We start from the raw sequence: 11,189 nt of genomic DNA, 5'->3' as shown, positions 1-11,189 counted from the left end.
GAATTGTCTGTGGACCTCTGCAACAGGATTGTATCGAGGCACAGATCTGGGGAAGGGTACAAAAAAAATTCTACAGCTTTGAAGGTCCCGAAGAGCACAGTGGTCTCCATCATTCATAAATTGAAGAAGTTTGGATCCACCAGGACTTTTCCTAGAGCTGGCTGCCCAGCCAAACTGAGCAATCGGGGGAGAAGGGCCTTGGTCAGGGAGGTGACCAAGAACCCGATGGTCACTCTGACAGAGCTCCAGCATTCCTCTGTGGAGATGGGAGAACCTTCCAGAAGGACAACCATCTCTGCAGCACTCCACCAATCAAGCCTTTATGGTAGAGTGGCCAGACGGAAGCCTCTGCTCAGTAAAAGGCCCATGACAGCCCACTTGGAGTTTGCCAGAAAGCACCTAAAGGACTCTCAGACCATGAGAAACCAGATTCTCTGGTCTGATGAAACCAAGATTGAACTCTTTGGCCTGAATGCCAAACGTCACGTCTGGAGGAAACCAGGCACCTCTCATCACCTTGCTAATACCATCCCTACAGTGAAGCATGGTGGTGGCAGCATCATGCTGTGGGGATGTTGTTCAGCGGCAGGAACTGGGAGACTAGTCAGGATCGAGGAAAAGATGAATGGAGCAAAGTACAGAGAGATCCTTGATGAAAACCTGCTCCAGAGCGCTCAGGACCTCAGACTGGGACGAAGGTTTACCTTTCAACACGACAACAACCCTAAGCACACAGCCAAGACAACGAAGGAGTGGCTTCGGGACAAGTCTGTGAATGTCCTTGAGTGGCCCAGCCAGAGCCCAGACTTGAACCCCATTGAACATCTCTGGAAAGACCTGAAAATAGCTGTGCAGCGACACTCCCCATCTAACCTTACAGAGCTGGAGAGGATCTGCAGAGAAGAATGGGGGAAATACCCCAAATATAGGTGTGCCAAGCTTGTAGCTTCATACCCAAGAAGACTTGAGGCTGTAATCGCTGCCAGGGGGGCCTCAACCAAGTACTGAGTAAAGGGTGTGAATACTTATGTACATGCAATATTTCAGTTCTTTATTTTTAATAAATTTGCAAAAATTTCTACAAAACCTTTTTCGCTTTGTCATTATGGGGTATTGTGTGTAGATTGATGAGAGAAAAAAAAGAATTTAATCCATTTTGGAATAAGGCTGTAACATAACAAAATGTGGGGAAAGTGAAGGGGTGTGAATACTTTCCGGATGCACTGTACATAATGGTTGTAGGTGGTGTTGTAGGAGTTACCTCATACCTCCACACAGTAGATCAGATATGGTAAAATAAATGAACAATACAGAGTGTACAATGACTTATGGTCCAGAATGTGTTTTGCTTTTCTAGTGACTGCAATGCTTCTTGCCAGCTGTGCTCGCACACATGTTATGTGAGGTTTCCAGCACATTTTGTGGTCTAGTATCACACTCGAAATTTATTTTCATATACTCTTTCTAGTTGGACATTGTCTATCACTACTTCGGTGTTTATTATATGATTTCCAAACAACATACACTTTGTTTTGTCCAGATTTAAGGATAATTTGTTTTTGTCAAACCACTGTTATAATTTTTCCATTTCTGGTGTGGTCACCTCCAAAACTGCTTCAAATTTTCACCAGAACAAAATATATTTGCGTCATCAGCAAACAGAAAAATTTCAATATGTTTGATATGTTGCATATAGGATCATTTAAGTACAGAATGAACAGTTTTGGACTTAAAACCGACCCTTGGGGTACACCACAAGTAATATCCATGTATGATGATTTATGTTCACCTATCATTACAAACTGCTGCCTGTTACTTAAATAGCTTCTTCGCCAATTCTGCCCCACCCCTCTGACACAACACCTTCCCAATTTATCTATCAATCTGTTGTGGTCAGTAGTGCCAAAAGCTTTTTTTTTAGATCTATAAATATTCCCACGGCAACATTTTTTGGTCTATTCAATTGGTTATTTCTTCAATTAATTCAATGAGCAGCAGCAATGTGGATCTGTTCGGTTGAAACCCATACTGGCTATCTGTCAGCAGATTGTGCTTCTCAATGAATTTGTCTAGTCTAACAGCAACTTGTTTTTCTAGTATTTTGGAGTATTGTGACAGTCATGAAATTGGTCTGTAGTTTGTAAATTGGTGTCTTCCTCCGGTTTTATATAAGGGTATTACTTTTGCTGTTTTAATTTTGTTTGGAACTTTATCAGATTGAAAGGGCATGTTATAGATGTGGATTAGAGGTTTAGAAATACATTCCATTACTTTCTTAACTCTCGTCATATCAATATCATTCCAGTCAGTAGATTTTTTTGTTCTTGCATTTGTTTACAATGTCCATGATGTCCTTCTATTCTATTAGCAAAGAGGAAGTGAGGGCAGCTATGAAGAGGATAAGAGGATGAAGAGTGGAAAGGCAGTTGGTCCTGAGGACATACCTGTGGAGGCATGGAGATGTTTAGGAGAGATGGCAGTGGAATTTTTAACTAGATTGTTTAACACAATCCTGGAAAGGGAGAGGATGCCTGAGGAGTGGAGAAGAAGCATACTGGTACCGATTTTCAAGAACAAGGGTGATGTGCAGAACTGTAGCAACTACAGAGGTATAAAGTTGATCAGCCACAGCATGAAGATATGGGAAAGAGTAATAGAAGCTAGGTTAAGAGGAGAGGTGATGATCAGCGAGCAGCAGTATGGTTTCATGCCATGAAAGAGCACCACAGATGTGATGTTTGCTTTGAGAGTGTTGATGGAGAAGTATAGAGAAGGCCAGAAGGAGTTACATTGTGTCTGTAGATTTAGAGAAAGCATACGACAGAGTGCCGAGAGAGGAGGTGTGGTATTGTATGAGGAAGTCAGGAGTTGCAGAGAAGTATCTAGGAGTGGTGCAGGACATGGATGAGGGAAGTGTGACAGTGGTGAGGTGTACGGTTGGAATGGCAGATGGGTTCAAGGTGGAGGTGGGATTACATCAAGGATTGGCTCTGAGCCCTTTCTTGTTTGCAATGGTGATGAACAGGTTGATGGACGAGATCAGGCAGGAGTCTCCATGGACGATGATGTTTGCGGATGACATTGTGATCTGTGGTGAGAGTAGGGTGCAGGTTGAGGAGAGCCTGGAGAGATGGAGGTATGCACTGGAGAGAAGACGAATGAAAGTCAGTAGGAGCAAGACGGAATACCTATGTGTGAATGAGAGAGAGGACAGTGGAATGGTCAGGATGCAAGGAGTGGAGGTGACAAAGATGTATGAGTTTAAATACTTGGGGTCAACTGTCCAAAGTAACGGTGAGTGCAGAAGAGAGGTGAAGAAGAGAGTGCAGGCAGGGTGGAGTGGGTGGAGAAGAGTGTCAGGAGTGATTTGTGACAGAAGGGTACCAGCAAGAGTTAAAGGGAAGGTTTACAAGATGGTTGTGAGACCAGCTATGTTGTATGGTTTGGAGACAGTGGCACTGATGAAAAGACAGGAGGTGGAGCTGGAGGTGGCAGAGTTGAAGATGATAAGATTTTCATTGGGAGTAACGAAGAAGGACAGGATTAGGAACGAGTATATTAGAGGGACCGCTCAGGTTGAACGGTTTGGAGACAAAGCAAGAGAGGCAAGATTGAGATGGCTTGGACATGTGTGGAGGAGAGATGCTGGGTATATTGGGAGAAGGATGCTGAATATGGAGCTGCCAGGGAAGAGGAGAAGAGGAAGGCCAAAGAGGAGGTTTATGGATGTGGTGAGGGAGGACATGCAGGTGGCTGGTGTGACAGAGGAAGATGCAGAAGACAGGAAGAAATGGAAACGATGATCCGCTGTGGCGCCCCCTAACGGGAGCAGCTGAAAGTAGTGGTAGTAGTAGTCCACAATGTCATTCTCTACTACCGCTCTAAGAAAAATTGAACTTAGATTTCTGTCCCCATAATCACTATCATTCACCTCTGTGATTGTTTGTGTTTCATTGATTTTTTTTCCTGACAGTTTTGGGCCACTCATATTTATCTCCTGAATAAGGCATTTGCTGAATGCCCAGATATAGTCTTCTGAAAGAACTAGTGCATCACTGTGGCCTAACTGTTCACTTCCCCCAGTTGCATTTCAATTGGCTGTTCACTCAGTCAGTCAATGGTCACTTTGACTGACAGAAACCACCCAGTATGCACCTCTGAATTCAGCCCCCCACCTCCAAGGTATCCTGATTGGCCACTTCTTTTTTTAAATGTATTTCTGATTTTTCAGTTTTTCTCCCAATTTAGTGGCCAATCGTTCCCTATTCTAGTTCAAACACCCACCTTCGTACTGCATGCGTTCGCCAACTGCGTCTCTCCGGCCGGCAGTCTGGAAGGAGACGCCTCACCGCTTCCTTGACGAGGCGACTCCAGGCCGAACCACTGCTTTTTCCGACACACACAGAGACGCATTCGTGTGACGAACACAAGCCGACTCCGCCCCCCTCCCGGAGACAGCGCTGACAACTAGTGCTGCTTCATTGAGTCCGGCCATAGTCGGATCTGACGACACCGAGGCGCGAACCCCGGTCCCCAGTGGGCAACTGCATCGACACAAAGCCGATGCTTAGACCGCTACACCACCACGGACCCTCTGATCGGCCACTTCAAATCTATGATGTGGGGAAATTAGCAGAGCTCATCTTTTCAGTGTAGGAGGTTAACGTCAGACGCCTCAATATGGGTTCAAATTACTTGTATTTTAATTCGATACTTACTCATACCAGTATTTTAGTTGGATACATTTGATGAGCAACTATTTGTAACAAGATACTTTTTGATGTATTTGTGCCCACCTCTGGCGGTTCACCACTTATTCCTACTTGGGTGGCTACAAATGTCCTGGTTAGGAGACCAGAGACAAGCGCAGTAGAACACATCAAGGATCCTTCGGGCTCTCCCATGTATCCAACACCTAGGTGTCTAAGCTGAGTCAGGCCAAGTCCGCAGTTCCTCCGGATCACTTGAGGTTTGGCGTCGGAATTTCAACAGAAGCTGCGCTCCGAGATTCTAAAACCCGTGTCATGCATTAAATGGACCAATAGGGACGCAGCATCGTTCTTGGTTGGCGTGCAGTAAGCCCCTCTGGTAGTGAATCTTGCCTTTACTCTTTGGATGCTGCGTCATAACTGCAGGATTTTTACGGCAAACCTCGTCCATCCATGCGTGGATGTTGTTGACGGGCTGCAGTATGACACAGCTCCAACCCGCATCTCAATGCGCTGAGAAGGAACATACGAGCCACCGTACTTTACAAGACAAGAGGAATGTCCACCTTACTTTACAAAAGGAATGACACCGTCTTTATAAACGCATACAATCCAGAAAAGTCTTCTTAAACAATTTATTACAACAGATCTACAATCGCAAAGCCCAAACTCCCAAAATAACAGTTTTCGCTTTCATACGTTTACCTTACTTCTATTGAAACCAAATATTGTACAGCGCTCTGGCGCCATCTAGTGGCTCCCACTTATAAAAGAAAGCTGAACCAGTTCACTGCATGATGAGCACCGAGCTCGGCCAAGGGTGCAGTGTGCAGCTCACAGCAGCTACTGTCTTCACAACAGTGGTTTAGTATAACGTCTTCCATGTTAGCTATAGATGTATTACCTTAAACGTGACGCCTTCCTGCAACAACAATCATGCAGCGGAACCAAAACAAACAGTGATAATTCACCCAATTCTATTTTTTGAACAAATAAGTCCAGTTTTATTATTATGGTTTCTATTAATGCAGCAGTGGTGCTCCCACCTGAAACATTGATAAATAAAACACTGACAAAATTGTATTTTTTTTCTTTTCTGGTAAGGATTTTTTGTTATCTTCAAGACACCGAAGAAAGAATAACCAAATTCATCATCATTGTCATCATTCCACACATTTAGATTTTCCTTGACCAATGTCCATATGCAATAGAATGTTTATTTTCATCTTAAAAAAACAAAAACAAAAATAAAGCTGACTCATTGTGGAAAGAACGTGGTGGATGATAAGCAGCGTTCTCTCCCTGTCCAAGGCCCCTCAAGAGTAACTTGATGTTTTGCTACCGACGTCGTCCTCCTGCGATCCCATACTCTGAAAGAAACAGGCACACAGACAGACAAGACGGATTTAACCCGGTTCCACACATGAAAGTCTTCCCCATGGAACCGATTAATGCTCAACTGCAGAGCCACTGTATCAGAAAGAAATGTGGTTTCTACTTTATACAATTACCAGAGATGTTTTTTCGGGGGGCTGTAACTTTTTTCCCTTGTTCACAAATATGAAGAAAACTTACACACAGAAAATACAAATTGGCAACACTATGAAAGTCACAAGTCCCCCTAAAAAAAACAATTTTGCAGCAGTTTGACTCAGCTGCCCCTCATACCTGGTAAGCTGTTGTGCCCACAGCTGCAGGAAATCACAACCAGGTCAGATTTATCCATCACAGTCACATTCATAATAACAATTACTTATGTTTAATGTTTCATAACTCAGTCTCCCAAGTCAAAATTCAAATGTGCATTGACAATATAAATGGCACATAAAAAGTGAAACTAAACACAATGCATGTTCAGTGAATTGAAGTAGTAAACTGTTGGAACCCTCCACGAATAAACAAGCAGCCAAGACAAAATGCAAAATCAGATCATATCACACAGATCATATCTTCAGGTCAGGTGAACGCTGTCCGCTGCATCTGTGCCCACTGGATCACTACCCGCTGGATCTCTGCCCACTGGATCTCTACCCGCTGATCTCTGCCCACTAGATCTCTGCTCATTTCTGCTCTGTCGTTGACTCTGCTGTTCCTTTAGCCAAGTGAACAGTAGCTCGTTCTGCTGACAGTTGTTTTCATTTTGTTTTTATCTGACAATCCCGTGTGGTTTTGGTTACCGATTATTTCATACCTGGCTACTGGTCTCCCCCCACCCAGCCGCTGTCATTCTACTTTCGGAGCCTACGTCTGGTACAACACCGGCAGTAATATGGACCAATGGGCTGTTCATATGGATTATGTTCACCTGGTTTACTTTATCTTTGATACTCCATCCAGTAACACTGCTACTTCAATACACGGCAGCGGAACTTTTTCGACTACGACCCCACCTCTCTGAGCCACCACCAGCACTGCAAAACTTCATCGAGATAGTTTGTCATTTTTGCCGGAAATACATTCACCATGGATCCCACCGGAGCATCAACTTCGATGACACAAAACCAATCCGTTCCTTCTGGTCTTCCTTTCCTCGTCCCACAAGAAAATCCTGACGGACTGCTGACCACAGTGCACTAGCTAACCTAGCCAGGTCAGCTAGCATCAAAACCGGAAAAATGACCTCTCCGTCAGGTTATTTAACATTCGTTCACTAACCAACAAGGGACTCCTACTTCATGATCTACTGAATGATCGTAAGTTTGATTTCCTATGCTTGACTGAGACGTGGCAACAACCCAATGACTTCTCACAGTTTAATCAAACTATTCCACCTGGGTTTGTGTACACCTGCAAATCCCGTGACACCGGCAGGGGGGGTGGTGTCGCGATACTTTACAGTGAAAAGTATCTTCCATAACTGTGCCTGTCCATGTTTCATTCGAGTCCATTGCTCTACAAATCAATGGGCCAAATCCTACCATACTAGCCACTGTTTATCGGCCACCGAAGCCCAACAACGATTTCTTAAATGACCTTTGTTTTTCTAACCTTCTTATGTTCTTTATCCCCCAATGTAATATTGCTGGGTGATTTTAATATACACATGGACAATGTCCACAATACTCTCACAAGGGATTTTACATCATGCCTGGACAGTTTTGGATAACAGTAATATATTGATTTTCCGACGCACTCCAGAGGACACATACTTGATCTGATTTGCTGCTCTGGTGTTAGTCCTCTTAACTGCAGTGCATCTGATTTGCCAATTTCCAACCACAAGTTAGTGTCTTGCAATGTTAATTTAACAGTATCCAAAACAAAGTTGTCACGCTCCATCTCGTTCCATTGTGGTGATACACAAATGAGGGTAGATTCACCAGGGGCTGCTGCTTCTTTAAGGCAGACATTCAGAGTGCTGATATAGGCACTGCTTAGGGTTTCCGGGGGGAGACATGTTTTCAGCAGCCTAGCGGTTAGCTGGTTGCCAAGAGAGATTGTGCTGTATCGGTGTTGTTTTGTGTGGCGAGTAAACGGAATTGACTCGACTCGATCTCTCTGTCTCCTCATTCCTGCACTCCCACACTGTAACATTAAGAATACTGATGTATCTGCTCTCACTAGTAAAACTGATAACCTCCCCAGCAAAGACAATTTATCCACCCCAGACGAATTGATCTCTCATTACAATGATGGCCTTTATAGTATTTTAAACGATCTGGCTCCTTTAAAAACCTGCTCCGTTTCCTTTACACATTCTGCCCCTTGGTTTACACCTGCACTACGACAGCTTAAAGCTAAAGGCTGTCGCCTGCAACGCCTTTACACAAAAACTGGCCTTGTTCATAAAGACATGTATAACAACCACATACTTCATTATAAGGAGGCTCTGTCCACAGCTAAATCGTCTTATTACGCAAATTTAATTAGATCAGGTGAAGGGAACACTAGAACCCTGTTTTCCATGGTAAACAATATTTTACAGCCCGGACACTCTCGCACCTCACCTGTATTCAGTTGCTCAATGTAACACCTTCATGACCTTTTTTAATGCCAAAATTGAAAATATTCATCAGCAATTGACCTCGTCAAACAATACTGCATACAGTTCATCTTATTCACCCTTCTATGTTCCCCTCTCTTCTTTACTATATAGTTTTAAACTTCCAACTGTTGCAGAAATATCTGGTCTTATTCGCAAATCCAAATCATCTACCTGTCAGTTAGACCCCCTTAGTAAAAGCCTGTCTACCTTCTCTATCCTCTTTAATAACTGATATCATACATTCCTCCCTTACCTCTGGTCTTGTTCCCTCATCTCTCAAAACAGCTGCAATAACTCCAATACTCAAGAAACCTGGTGCAGACCCCAACAATTTGAATAATTTTCGCCCAATCTCAAATTCACCGTTTCTTTCTTAAACACTTGAAAGAACAGTCACATCTCAGGTACACGCTGACTTGACTAAAAACAATCTGTTTGAACAATTACAGTCTGGTTTTCGCTCCATGCACAGTATGGAGACAGCACTGGTGAAAATCACTCATGATCTTTTGATGGCAGCTGACTCTGGGCTATTAACCATTCTTGTCCCCCTTGATCTGAGTGCAGCCTTTGTTACCATCTCACATAACATCCTTCTAGAAAGATTAGCTTCCATTGGAATAACTGGCTCCCCCCTTGACTAGTTTAGATCATATCTCTCTGGCCGCACTCAGTTTGTCCAACTTAAATTTGAGATCACAGTCCTTTCCTGTTACTATCGGTGTTCCCAGGGCTCTGTATTGGGACCCCTCCTATTTATTATTTACCTACTACCTCTTGGCCACATTTTCAGGAAATATGGCATTCAATTTCACTGCTACGCAGATGACATCCAGCTTTATCTATTCACCAAGCCTACCTCCACTCTTCCACCCACTTCCCTTTCTGACTGCTTACTAGAAATTAAATCCTGGTTTTCATACCACTTCCTCAAACTTAAAAGTGATAAAACTGAGGTCCTCCTAGTTGGCACTAAAACTACTTTGGCCAAAACTGATAGTTTTTCTCTTACTATTGAGAATTCTATAGTTCCCCCATCGCCTCAGGTAAAGAGTCTGGGTGTCATCCTGGACAGCACATTATCTTTTGAGGCCCACATCAACAATGTTACTCGGTCTGCATACTTCCACCTATGCAATATTAATCGTCTTCGGCCGTCACTTACACCTAAAAGCACCGCCATACTCATTCACACCCTGGTGACATCCCGTATTGACTACTGTAATTTTATCTTCTTCAAGATCCTGCTCCTCACCTTTAAGGCCCTTAATAATTTAGCTTCTTCATATCTTTCCAAACTCCTTCATATCCACACGCCCTCCTGCACTCTCAGATCCTCTTCTGCTCTCCAACTCATTACACCATCGGCCCGCTTGACTACCATGTAGAGCCTTCAGTCGTTCTGCCCCTCGCCTATGGAACTCTCTCCCACAAGAAATTCGCAACACTGACTCTCTTTCAACCTTCAAATCCCATCTCAAAACACACCTTTTCAAACTGGCATATGCAGTCTGATCCGTGCTTCATTGAGTTTTGTGCAGATGAGGATTTTATACTTATCTGTTGTGTTAACTTTTATTGTCTACCATGCTTTTTTTAAATTTCATGCTGTCTGATACAGTGCTGCTTGTTTTTTTTACTGTGTTCTGTAAGGTGTCCTTGAGTGCTCTGAAAGGTGCCCACAAATAAAATGTTATTATTAATTCAAATACCAGGAGAGAAACAGTGCAGAGCTCGGAAAAAAAAAGGTGTCAGCAAATATAAACTCACCTTCTGCACAAATTGTGGGTTCACTGTGATTTCCTGATCCATTGACTTTAGCTTCTCATCAAGCTCTATACACTTCAACATCTGGAAAAAAAACAAGACAAACATTTCATTTGTAACTGAGCTACCTTCCAATTCAAAGCCACGCGTTGTTCATTTACATTGAGCTGCAGGTTTAAACCATCTTTGATCAGAACCCAGGTTGAAACAGAAGTGAAATTCCTCACCTCTTGGTCAATTTTGTGAAGCATGGCTGGGTTATTGTATTTTTCAGGGTTGTCATGGAAACAGACCATGCCATCTTTTTGGTTGATGCTGGCATAGATCTCGCCGTCTTCGATCTGCTCAAGGGCAGAAAAAGGAGCATGAGTATTCCATTCATAATATAAAACACAATCCTTTTTTTGATTGATTATTCTTTCTGTACATATGTTACATATGTTGTGTTGTAAGGTTTGGAGACAGCTGCACTGAAGAAAAGACAGGAGGCGGAGCTGGAGGTGACAGAGTTGAAGATGCTAAGATTTTCGCTGGGAGTGATGAAGAACAACAGGGTTAGGAACGAGTATATTACAGGGACAGCTCAGGTTGAGCACAAATGAGTCCATGTATTGTACATAGTACTCACTTTATAGTATATATTAGAAGCCTGTGCAGTATACACTATATGTACAAAAGTACTGGGACACGGGGCCATTACACCTACAGGAGCTTTTATGACATCTCAT

The 11,189-nt window shown here is 43.2% G+C and overlaps 1 protein-coding gene across 1 annotated transcript in view; it reads right to left on the bottom strand.

Moving 5' to 3' along the window:
- Window positions 1-5,684: 5,684 nt before the first annotated feature.
- Window positions 5,685-11,189, bottom strand: part of cops3 (COP9 signalosome subunit 3) — a 32,807-nt gene continuing 27,302 nt past the window's right edge. Inside the window, exons 10-12 of the mRNA XM_056297039.1 lie at window positions 10,689-10,802; window positions 10,465-10,545; window positions 5,685-6,079 (exon numbers count right to left, since the gene is read on the bottom strand). Coding sequence (XP_056153014.1) covers window positions 6,026-6,079; window positions 10,465-10,545; window positions 10,689-10,802 — 249 coding nt within the window. The 3' untranslated portion in view covers window positions 5,685-6,025. The remainder of the gene's footprint in view (window positions 6,080-10,464; window positions 10,546-10,688; window positions 10,803-11,189) is intronic.

Source organism: Lampris incognitus, chromosome 17 (assembly GCF_029633865.1).
Source record: "Lampris incognitus isolate fLamInc1 chromosome 17, fLamInc1.hap2, whole genome shotgun sequence".
In the NCBI taxonomy this organism is placed as follows: Eukaryota; Metazoa; Chordata; class Actinopteri; order Lampriformes; family Lampridae; genus Lampris; species Lampris incognitus.
The sequence above is the reverse complement of the archived record's forward strand: the minus strand, read 5'-3'. Positions and strand labels throughout refer to the sequence as shown.